This window comes from Dendronephthya gigantea, unplaced genomic scaffold, assembly GCF_004324835.1.
Source record: "Dendronephthya gigantea isolate DGI-Jeju-01 unplaced genomic scaffold, DenGig_1.0 000021F, whole genome shotgun sequence".
Taxonomy (NCBI): Eukaryota; Metazoa; Cnidaria; class Anthozoa; order Malacalcyonacea; family Nephtheidae; genus Dendronephthya; species Dendronephthya gigantea.
In genome coordinates, this window is record NW_021163031.1 from 2,499,351 (window position 1) to 2,511,931 (window position 12,581).

The window sequence follows — 12,581 nt, forward strand, 5'->3', positions numbered from 1 at the left end:
CTATAGATACGTGTGATGATGATGATGACTCCAAATGCAGTCTCAACGTCAGTTTCCATCCAGACAACTCACTCGGAAACAAAAAAACATTTCCGATTCGCTGAGGACTGAGATAACTTTGGGCATTTTTGAGTTTTAGGATTATAATTGACAATAATCGCGCAAAAAACCCCGGATATTTTTTGTTGCGATAACAGGTAGGTTTTTTTCTCTTGGATAGATGTAAACAAGTGAATGGTTATAAATGCGCTAATTTATATGTGCCGTTTTTTGAAGGTAAATTCGATATTGTATAAATTATAATAATTCAACAATATATAATATTGGGAAATTCGATCTTATAGAAATGTGGTAGAGCACTGGGCTAAAGAAAATGTATTTAGCCCTTCATAACAAAATCTTCACGATCAGCAAATTATATTCGGGAACTGGCGTACTATAGGAATTGAGGAATAATGAACCCCAGGATATAACCCATATAACCCATACGACTGAGAATAATAGAAATGCTATAATAGAGTCGGAAGTACATTCGAACTTACAATCTTGCCGGACGTGCACAACCCATTAACAGGTACGGGGCTGGCTTTACTAGAAGAACGTTTTAGTTGATCATTCACACAGAACTCATTTAGTTACAGGAGAAACTAAATGCACATCCTTTTGCAATTTTTTAGTTGCAATAACGTTTACATCAGTAATAAGCTGTTGACTCTGATCTCTTCGTAAGAAAACAAAACAATCATTCGTAGGCCGGGGTTTTGTAGCTACGTTTCACTCCCACGAGGGTCTATATAGTGTGCGGCGCCACCAAGCGCCACTTTTTACGTTCGAAGTGGCAATTACATTGTTGCGTAGCAACAGTGGCGTCAAAGTTCAACATGGCGTTCATAACAACACAAAGTTGCAGAACGCCGAACTTTAAGACTCCCTGGCGACTCGAGCAATAACTGACGATGTTAAAATATTGTGAAGCATACAGAAACATGCGTGAATCGTTATGTCGAGACCACACGAGAGCCGATTATGGGAATACAGATGTAGTTTTGCCCCATAGTAAACGGGCTTTACAGATTACTAGCTTAACCTGTGATGGATTTCCAGCGGAAAACGACACGAAAACGCGTAGTTTAACGAAAGATGGAGTTCTTAAGATTAAGAGCGAAGAAGGGGAGATTACGGATAAACAGTATCGTCGACAGTCAGTTAATTTCGAACAAGAATTCACGTTTACTCCACGGCTTAACGTGGCTAGCGTTCGCATGGCCAAAGGACGCACCGGTAGAGCTCGTGAATCAATCGAACGACGAGCAAACGCGTTAGTTGCTGAGGTCCAAATGAATTTTACCTTTAAACCAAAAGTGAGCAGCCGAAGTGAGAAAATCGCACAGAGCTTAAAAACATCTTTTCTCGAACGACAGCTTATCCATGTCGAGAAACAGAAAAAGATGGTAAGTGTTTCAAGTGCCAAACATTTGAAAAATTTTTGACATTTTTGGTCGCGATTGACCCGCTTGATCGTTACATTTGACTAATCAAAGACAGAGGCCAGAGCTAAGGGTAAACGTTGTGTTTATATATACAAGAACAACAATATTTCTAGCGTTAACTGGTTTCAAACACACAACACAAATTGTTGAATGTTCATTTTAATAAACTGTGAACATTGATTGGATTATAGAGTTCTAATCATGGCATATGTGCAGTGTACAGATTTGCAATTTTCTGCACAGAATTTACAGTTTTAGTCTTCAATGTACGATTTAACATCATCAAATGTACACATTCACAAAGGCCATAACTTATTTTAATGAAATTCATGAAGTATAAGAGAAACTCAAATTTGCATAAGTCCCCCAGCATATTTGTATATGGCGGCTGTTTAACCCCGGCTCAAATCCCCGGGTAGAAGCATGTACAGAAATAAGAACAGTATACTTTGAATACTTAGCTGTACTGTCACTGTATAGTTTTATTCAGATGCAGAGGCTTTACAATGCTGGTATATTTATTCAAAATTATGGGTGCATAAAATATACTACGTTTCAGTGTGTGTCATGAGATCTAGAATTTCTTTTATCACGATAATTTGTGCCAGTGGCCGGTTGTACGAAAGCTGGATAGCGCTATCGACCGGATAGTTTTTCAACCGTTTTAGTTATCAAAGATTTAGAACCTCTAATTTAAGATTACTAAGGTTTAATCCAGGTTATACCGAGGGCAATTCGAAAAACCACTATACTGTCTTCTTTTTTATCTCAAAGTCATGATGATACTTCATAGTTTTAAGTCATCATGATACTTCATAGTTTTAACTTAATAGCAAAAACATTAAGTCCCCTTAACGCCTCCTAGTGTTTGCCTGATACACGTACTTGTCGTAAATGCTGTCAACGCACCCACAAGCCTGGCAGTGCACCACATGCCACAGCAGATCTAATCAAAATTTTGAGGCTAAAAGAACTTCCGATTCGAAGGTCCCACTTGAGAATCGATGGGAAAGATTGGCTTTGATCGTGGTTTTGACATTGTGACGGCAAAAACATCACAGTGATTTTTTATTGTTGGTGTAAAATAACGAGCAACGTCTTGCAAATTTTAAAAATAACACTCTTAGCTACATCTCTCTTGAATGATCAACTTGAATATTATGCACTGAATATGCAGTCGTAAACAGTATCGTTGTATTAAGGTTGAAAACATTTAGTTTGCTTCTTGAATAAAACGATAGACTTGATTTCTATTTCGCCGAACTTAACCACCGTTTAAGCTAAACGGGCTTGATACAACCGGCCCCAGGTAAATCCTTCCCCTATTACCTGGGCTATTACCATGTTTCGGAAAACTAAATTCGTTGCCATCTTAGCACTTTGAATTTGTTTGTTTTTTGTAGCTAAAATGATAGCGTGATCTTTGCCTATTTTTATATATCTGCGGTTTCCGCAGACACAGGTCACACAGGAAACGCAATTCAATCTATTCTCAGATCGGTTCAAGGCATGCACACGAACAAATATAAATTTGTGTCTCTTGAAATTGTCAAGCATGTTTAGCGCAAACTGTATGGCACAACTAAAAAAATTGTAATCAATCTAATGGTTCAAAGCGAGCGCGTTTACCGGCATGAAATTATTGAAAATGCAAATTATCACACATCATGCAATAAAATATTAATTAGAACAAACCACACAATATTCTAATTAAAGTTTTCAAATATTGAAACAATCTTGCAAAAGTCAACATCAAATTGTCATTCACAAGAAAAAACGTTTAAATTTGTAGCTAGACAATCACGAAGTAATGCCATTATCTCAAGCAAATCAGGGACGATTAATTCCAGTTATCAAAAGTCACAAACAGAAAAAAGCAACAAATCTGGTACGTATACATGTAGCTAAAATATATACTACCCAAGAGTGAATATTTGCTTACAACGCATACTTTATTTCATGACTAACTTCCGATTAAATATAAGCGGTGTTTGATGAAAGTATTTAAATATATTTAGCAAATGCTGTATTCGTTTGTGGTTTGAAAATCGCAATAATAGTTCACATTAATTTCAAGTTGAATCAGTCAATGTGAGTTTTTATTTCGATCAGCTAGAGAAGTGATGTTTAACGAATCTAAGCTGAACTTATTATTTTGACGAGAAACCTTTTGAGTTTTGATACCAACAATGTAATTCCTTGAAAAGTTTTATTAACTTGTGCGAACGGCAAAAAATACAGGTTTTCGGAACTGCAGCACACTGCTCTGCTTGAAAGTCCGGTATTTCGTAGTTGGAGTGGCCAGGTAACAGTACGCTTCAGGTGGAAAACAGACCTTCAACGTTGTCGTCTGGAGGTGCTCGATCAGCGATTCACCGTTCAGGTGGGCCGTCTATCATTTTAACTTAAAAATTTCCCATTTCTTGCTCAGCATGTAGCTCATGTTAAGCGCACACGGTGAGATTTCCACCTCGCGTGTCAAAAAAGATCAAACATGTTTGATACGTGAGTCAAGGCTGCATGAGGCCAAATATTCAGTGAAATTCACACTCGGAGAGTAAAGTGCTGAGCAAACAGACACGAATAACGTTTTGTTCGGGGGATAGCTCTCGTGTGCTGCAGGCTTTCACTTCGAGATAGCAAACAGAACCTCAGTATTATATTGTGAAGAATTTATGTATGCACGCCAATTCGTCCAGTTTTCTAAGATGCAGAACCGTTGCGTTTAACCTGTTTTTTTTGGTTTTTACCGTCTGTGACATCGTCCAAAAGACTCAGATGTAGTGTCCTAAAATATATCACTATCCATAATGTTATGTAATCTTACGTTTGCTTAAATAAGTCAGAAAAAAAGGCTGTTGAAAACGCTGAGACATGAATGAGGAATTCAACCATGCTTATGCCAATATATATTCTTAGCCGACACTCGCATGCTAGCTTCTTTCACACTTTCACACTTGAGTATTGCCATAAAGTAGGAAAATAAAATCAAATAAAAGACAAAGCCGGTTTTGTTTAATGATTTTGAAGAGAAAATACTAATAAATCTCCCGATTTTTATCAACTCTTCGCATGTAGGAGCAAAATGAGACGGAGAGACAAAATGAAAGTGAAGCAGACGAAATAAAAAAGACAGAGATAACAAGATCTGCTCCAGACTGCTTGACAAATGACTATTCTCAAAGACGCAATATGAAACTCCACAACACTCACCAAACTTCAACTTCACAACAGAAAGACAATTCGTTTATAAAAAACTCACCATATCACTCAGAGGAACAAAACAAACTGTCGCGTCGAGCTCACAAAAGATTAAAAACTCACCCTGGAGCGAACAGTAGTAAAGACAGTCTGCTACCAGATGATATCATAAAGCCAAGTAAAATGATCTTAAAACCCAAAGATGGTCATCGAAAAGCATCGACTGTTTCAGGTCAAGTAACAAGAGGAGCACAATATCATAATATGGCTATGTTTAAAAAGTTACGAGAGACTAAACAAATAGCTGAGGCTGCAATGAAGGTTAGTTTAGCAGTTTTCTTGTTAGGATATATGTAGGGATCTGCAAGGTGAATTACTTTTGCCTACTTGCTAGAATCAAAAGGTGTTTGTCTGCCACGGACCTTATCCAGTAGTTCGCGCTAGTCTACGCAAGAGAGGTTGGGTCGAGAAACACTTCAAAGGCTGTCCGGCAGTCGTAACTAATAGCAACAAGAAATCGCAAGAGAAATCCAACTCTAGTGATAATGAAGATGACGATGATACTGATGATATAGAAAAGGGTTGTGAGAGGAATAGTGGTGATAAAGAGGACAGTGATGGTTATATGGGTTCAGATAATGCCGTTTGGAGTGCAGGATATGAGAGTGAGGATTGTGAATATAGTTTGTTGGTGAGTTATCAAAGCTATTAGCAAGCGGTCGCCTGTTTAATTCAGTACCGGGCTTTAGGTCTAAATCTGCCACGGACACGGGAGCTATTGAAAATATGAGTTCGTGTGCTAGCCATGAACACTACATTATGGTTTATCAATAACTATTCAGTGGGTGAAGCCCAAACAACGAGAGAGTAAGACTCAGGTTGAGATCTTTCTTCCCCCCCCCCCTCGGAGGGTGCATCAGACTTTTGACACAGGAATCAGCTGCAGAATTCCGACATTTGCTTTTAAAGCTAAATTGATGGAGCAAGTGATGACCATCACACAGTGCCAACACTATCACTGACTGTTTCAGTGTGATGCGCTTAAAATTTAGGGCCCTTTTTGTCTGTGCTTTTAGCGATTTTGCCCAATTTCGACACGCACTTCGACATGCTTATGATTATAAACTCTATTTATAATCCCTAGTCACGATTCTGTCGCAATGCAACTGCAACGTTCTTTTGGACATGCAAACGAGACGACATCGACTTTAAATATCTAAGAAAGGTATGGAAACCGTTAAGATTTTTACTGATACCTTTGCTAGTACACAATTGTATTATAAAAACACACTGCTAACTGTTAAGAACAAAGTCTTGTCGACAACACGATCTTTTAGTTTTAAACAAGATTTGTTTGCACGAGTAAGCGTTTGACAATGAAAACCGGCGCACACTACAAAATCAAAAATGAATCAAGTGTTCTACGACCTATTTTATATTTATTGTATTTTGATATCATCATTTTTTAAACATTTTCTGCTGAAGATGAAACATGATACCAAATATACAGATAATAGTTCAAAATATAACGATGCTTTGCAAGAGGAGACTTTAAGCATAATTTTACTATACCCGGCCACCTTCTCATTACAATATAAATATAATAAATCAGTTACCTTGCGATTATATCCTCGCTCCAACAAATATATGTTAACAATGTCGTCAAGAAAACAATGTCGTCAAGAAAAACAGCCAGAAACCTATAACCTTCCTTTCGTTAAATAACCCATCGACAAGTTAGTGTTGTATTTTCCAAGCCAAACTAAGTCAATTGACTAAATTATTATAGACTTGTGATAACTATTCGCGTAACCTATTTCTTCTGTAGGAACAGATTGCTAACCACTTTTCAAGGGCATATTCCTTCACAACTAAGGTTAGTTCATGTTGAATGACCGTTAGTTTTGGTGCTGACTTGCGACAGTTAGTGATATTACTTTGAAGAAGACAAATAACTATACGTCCTGGTTTACCCACCGCATTTCGATCGCAATACACGGCTGGGTTGCCAGATTACTGAAGAAAGAAGCCAAAGATTGTTTTAGTCGGCCCTTTGATTTCTTTGTTTCAAACAAAAAAAACTAAGCTTGTGGTAAATAATACTTGGCTAATTTTTCATTAATCTGGCAACCCTCACATATTCAAATTTGTCGCATAAAGTAATCATTAATTAATTCAAAACATAAATATCCCTTTGAGCAGTTTAAATGCATTCCAACTGTGTATTAAAACTATACGTACAATGTAGTTGTCGACAAATTTGAATAAGAAAATAATTTTTTAACTCCCTCTGCATGTACAGGATGAGATAATGAAGGGTAATGTAATCTCATTATCTATTGTCTTAGTTGTACAAACATATGTAGATGTTCAAACCAAGCATTAATTGCTGCTGTATGGAAAAGAAGCAACCTTGGAATTGCATTAGATTAGATTAGATTAGATTAGATTTACCTTCCCGAGGAATTAAAAACATCCGTCTGTTTTTAATAATTGATAATAGTAGCGCATGCCGTAGAGATATTTCAGTATATAGCACATGAGATTTCTTTCTCGTGTTTTTGACTATATTTGTATAAGTTTTAGAGAAACTTTACATTTTTTGTGGAGCTAACTTGAAAATTACGACTCATTAGGTTGGTTTGTGCACGCACCTACGAAATTTAGCTTGGTTTGAAGATGCAAGCTCGGATGATTTCTTTCCACGTTGTCACCGCCTTGGTTCTGATGATGAAAAGGAGGCTTTTATTGGTAAGCGCGAAAATTCAGTCATGAGTGAGGAATGCAATTTAAGGCTGGTTGCCACTGCACAAAAACTAATTCATACGCTGACAGACAGAGGCCTTTTATACCAAACGACTGTTGTCGTTTGTGTATGCTCTGACTATACCATTTTACCCTCCCAAATCGCCTACGATCGTGTTAATTAGATAAAAATCCTTCATTGTCTGCATATTTACATCTGAGCTCCTCTGAAATGCTCATGAAAAAAGGACGAACTTCGGTCGGGTACGAAATTCGTCTTTGTTACTTGAGTTGCCTTAGAACAAATGTTAAAAGACAAAGAAAAATCGCGTTCCATGCAGTGATTTGCGCGCGGTCATTACGCGGTATATATGATATATGTTCGATAATGAGGAAGGGTTGACTGAGCTCAGAGGCCGATTACACTCAACACCGTTTGCCGTCAAGAAGCAATGATTATGATAGCAAATGCTTTGACAGATTTCGTAGATTGATTTGGACTTCAGACATAAAATATCTTCGCTGCCTTTCAATACTGACGTTCAAAATTTGACCCGCTTCGCACCGCAGTCCGGACCACCCGTATAGGGTGATCAAGTGCTAGAGTGTGGATAGAAAGAAATGGTTAAGGAAGCTAGGGGCTGTGTTGCCGTCCCACATACTTGCCTGACTTTGGCCTAGATTTTTATATTCATATTGTGAAGACCCTTTGGCCTAGTATGAAGGCTTTTTTGCGAGGGTTTTCATCCAATGAAACTTATAAAAGTGCTTTTGTGTTGATCTGTTTCGGATTCAATAGCTCACAGTGAGCTTGCTAGTGGTAGTAGGTTTTGAGGTGAATGAAGGAACGCCTCTATCTTGACCTAGTCTTGGGTAGTGTAGGCTTTAAGTAAGAAGTAATGTTTAGTAAGAAGGCGTTTATTTGGAACTAATCGAGTCTTTTACGCTCCAGAGGATTACCGCATCACATCAGCCTGCAACATTTTGAAGTTACTAATCGAGCATTCCAAAGACCAATCACCAACGAGCATCCAGTCAAGCGCCAAAACGAAATCGTCGATAAACCTCAAGGGAAAGATTGGTTCAGCAAATCAGCGATCGTCATCTTGTTCAGTAAACACACAACGATCTCGATCAAGTAGTTTAAGTTCAAGCGAGCGGCGGTCTCTGATGAAACAGGTGCCGCCACGTGCTATCTTGCTTGCCCTGCGGGCGTGCAGGCAATTTATCGTGTGTAGGAACAACGAGGACATTGATGGTCAATATGAGGTAATGTGGGAAAATAGAGTAGTTTGCCTAGACTGAATCGTGAAATTTTTCTTGCATCTATCATCTGTATTCCTTTTTTTAATTAATATGTTAGACAATTCACTAAAATTTTATCGTGTTTTAGAATGCTATGTTGACAGAAGAAGATTGGGACAGTCTGATTGGTTATTACTACAAGATAATTCAGTAGGTCTTCCTACAATAGCGGATATTTTATAATTTTACCTTTTTTAGATGTCTCAAAATTGATGTTTTTCAATCAAATGTTTTCATTTTTAGTAAGGGCAGCACAATAGAGGGAGGCGAGCAATACGTTGAACGAAGTGAAGAAATGTTGAAAGAGGTAAATATACTGAGCCAACTGAACGTAATGAACTTTATAGTACTTGAACGTCCGTTTACTGTCACTAATTTCGAAAAATTGACTGAAGTAATTACTCTCTTGGATTTTAATTGATTTTGCTGCATTACTGTTACTGTTACTCCCTCATTCTCTAGATATCTCAATTTTTTTTCAGATGCGAGAATTATTACCTCAGTTGGACCTCGACGGAGTGCGCAACGTATGGATTGTGAAACCTGGCGCCAAGTCACGTGGACGCGGTATAATGTGCATGGACATGTTGGAAGATATTCTCAAACTTGTTAGCAGTACAGTTAAGAAAGAAAATCGATGGATTGTGCAGAAATATATAGGTTTGTACTTCCTCTGAGACAAATCATACTTCTCAGCTCTCGGAAAATGGATTTCAATGAAATACTTTACCTGAGGATAAATGGAGAGATGGCGTAATTAATTGTGTCTATTTTTTTAATAGAACGTCCGCTGTTAATATACAACACAAAGTTCGATATTAGACAATGGTTTCTTGTCACTGACTGGAATCCACTGACGCTGTGGTTTTACAAAGTAAAGTTTAGCGTTTTTACCTCCTAATTTAGTCGTCTGTACAGACCGTTACGTAGTTGTTGAATTATTTTGTCTTTTTTAGGATTGTTATTTAAGATTTTGTAGTCAAGAATTCACCTTGGATAATTTTGAACCGTAAGTTTAGGCTCATTTAGTTACACCCATTGCTGCTCAAACTGTAGTAACATAAATATATTTTGCTGAAGAAGTTTTCTACCATCATTTCCCTAGTCTTGCAATATAGAATGCATTTTACATTTCTTGCAGATGTATCCATTTAGCAAACAATTCCATACAGAAACATTATCAAAATGGCGTACGTGACGAACGATTACCTGATAACAACATGTGGAGTAGTGACAATTTTCGAGATTATCTCAGGTAAAAAAATACTAAAAATCTTTTCACAAGAGTCCAGTAAACTCAGGTAATTTCTCGTTAAGCCGTAATTTCTGCATGTTTTAAGGAAAAGAGGTAATGGAAAATTATGGGAGGAAGTGATATATCCAGGCATGCGTGAAGCAATCGTTTATACCTTGGAATGTTGTCAACTTAGTTTAGAGGCAAGAAAGGTAAGCTGGTCTGGTCATTTTAACGTACTCTTTGCTCTATAGCGTGCACTGTTAAAGTAACGTGCTATAACGTGCACAGTAACGTGCTACAGTTTAAGAGATGAAACATCGCTAACTGAATCTGTACTTTATCGTATACTGAAGCGAATTTTGGGTTTTCTGAGCATTTGGGCAAACAATGACTTTGAGACAAAGAATTACGTTACATAACGTTACGAAAAGCTCGATGTGGAAAATAGGTCTAATGTTTGACGTTTTCTAATCACCTTACAGTATATATTTTCTGAGAGAAACTCAAGAGTACCTGAAGACTCATTGAATGACTTGGGCTTTCATGACGACAACGTCTTTATACTCACCCTCTATTACAATTTAGAATTCATTTGAGTTATACGGGGCTGATTTTATGTTGACAGAAGATTACAAGCCTTGGCTGGTGAGTTGAACATGCAAACAGAATAAGATTAGGGTAGAAGTTATTCTTTTTAATGTACTCATTTTAGATTGAGATTAACTCAAGTCCTGCGATGGGTGCTAGTACAGCAATAACAAGAAAACTCTGCGCTCATGTTATCGAGGACACTATGAAAGGTGAGGAATAACAAGGCATGCTACATTAGTCGCACACCTATAGTTAGTCTTGAAGAATCGTTGAGTAATCACTTTAGATTTCTTTTTCAGTGGTTTTGGACAGAAAAGAAGACAAAACCTGTGACACAGGAAAATTTGAATTGGCCTTTAAACAGGTGATTTTGAGAATATCATGATTCTGGGGCATCTATCTGGTTGGAGAGAATTTAAGTACAGTTGCATGGAGTCGCCATAAGGGATGAATTTTTTGGCAACTTTTCCTGGTTTATCAAAAAAAATTTTTTTCGAATTTTTATGCATTAACACCATTCTATTTGTTAACCACGAACCTGGCTCGCTAATGCTATTTATATCTACGAGACTCCCAAAACTTTCATGCAAATATGTTTATTGCAGCCCTATGTTGACGCACCACCATACATTGGAATAAATTTAGCTGTGAATGGTAAAGCAATATTCTCACCGCATCTTTCATTCCGGCGGCAACCAAGTGCAAATCGTATTGAAAAACTGTCACGGCCTAGAGAAAAATATCCAGCGAAGCCTAACGATGATACGTCCACGACTAAGTCCGCGCATGACGCGACGAAATCCGAGATCGACACGACAAATTGTGAGCATACGACACAATCCGAGACCATTACGACGAAAACGAAACAAAACACGAAAGAAAACCGAAACGACGACATGAAAGAAGATAACAAAGCTAAAGACACGACAATTTTAAAATTGAAGGAAAACAATCTTACTCTAAATTGTGATGAGAAATCAGGAAAATCCGACTCATTGCTAAACAACATAAAGCAATCACGCAATCATGTTATGAATACGTATTTGAACGAGCAGCCAAGACGTTGGAAGTCCGTAAAACTTCTGGATTCTGAGAAAAGTTCTGAGACTGGAAAATTGACCCAACTACGGACCTTCAACATGGATCCAAATATTAAACCTGCTGGCAAAAAGACCTTTCAAAATAAGTTCGTTAAAACGAAAAACAAGGGCAAAGCTGCCAAAAAGATGAAAAAGTGGGGAGGGGAACACTCGGATAATGGTTTGGACCCAGTGGACAAAAATATCCCCCGCGTTAACAATGAGGGTCATGTTAAAAGAAAAGGTGATCACATAGACAATAATAAAATACCACCAGCAAGGTTGATATCAATACCGGACGTAGGTACCCCTAGGACAATACTCCGGTATACAGATAAGCGGTATGGACAGGGACAGACCGTGGCTATAGATATGGGGCCTGAGACCATGCTACGAAAAAATGCAGAGACTGTAACTAGTTGAAAGGTAGTATATGACCCGAAGGGAACACAGGGTGGTGGTTGAATACGAGATTATAGATGTGATCTTTTGAAGATGTAAAATCCTTAGAAGTGAAATGTTCGTTACGAGAGCTAAAGACAATTTATCGATGACTAAATCTGCAAATTACCACCACTCCAGATTCATAGGCAATATCTATATTGCGTGCGATGGACTGTGAAGAGAACGTATTAAATACAAATGACTTCAAAAATACTGTTGTGAATTTAGATTTTTTAATTGCAGTTTATTGTTTAGACCAATGCATAAACTTTCTTAAAATCACGTCTCGAAAAACCTTTTTAGAAACAGTTTCTCCATTGGTGGTGTGTGACCTAGGCCACCTAGATTTGTAGTCATACAAATGGCAAAGGAGTTCTCACGATTGCATGCAAGGCAGTGTATTTATTCACGGCATCACAGAGTTCAAAGTTTGACACCGAAAAAAAAACAACAAAATTTTAAAAACGTCCAAGTTTTGAATTTGAATGG

At 37.7% G+C, this 12,581-nt stretch overlaps 1 protein-coding gene across 1 annotated transcript; it reads left to right on the forward strand.

Annotated features, from left to right (window-relative positions):
- Positions 1–849: 849 nt before the first annotated feature.
- On the forward strand, positions 850–12,580 carry LOC114522031 (tubulin glycylase 3C-like). The gene is made up of 19 exons (XM_028542634.1): positions 850–1,451; positions 3,283–3,378; positions 4,569–5,012; positions 5,086–5,382; positions 5,836–5,916; positions 6,520–6,567; positions 7,328–7,442; positions 8,389–8,705; positions 8,830–8,891; positions 8,985–9,048; positions 9,224–9,401; positions 9,524–9,615; positions 9,698–9,750; positions 9,883–9,996; positions 10,082–10,187; positions 10,564–10,623; positions 10,691–10,778; positions 10,869–10,933; positions 11,175–12,580. The coding sequence occupies exons 1-19, from the start codon at positions 957–959 to the stop codon at positions 12,069–12,071; spliced, it is 3,672 nt and encodes a 1,223-aa protein (XP_028398435.1). The 5' UTR covers positions 850–956; the 3' UTR covers positions 12,072–12,580.
- Position 12,581: the final 1 nt, after the last annotated feature.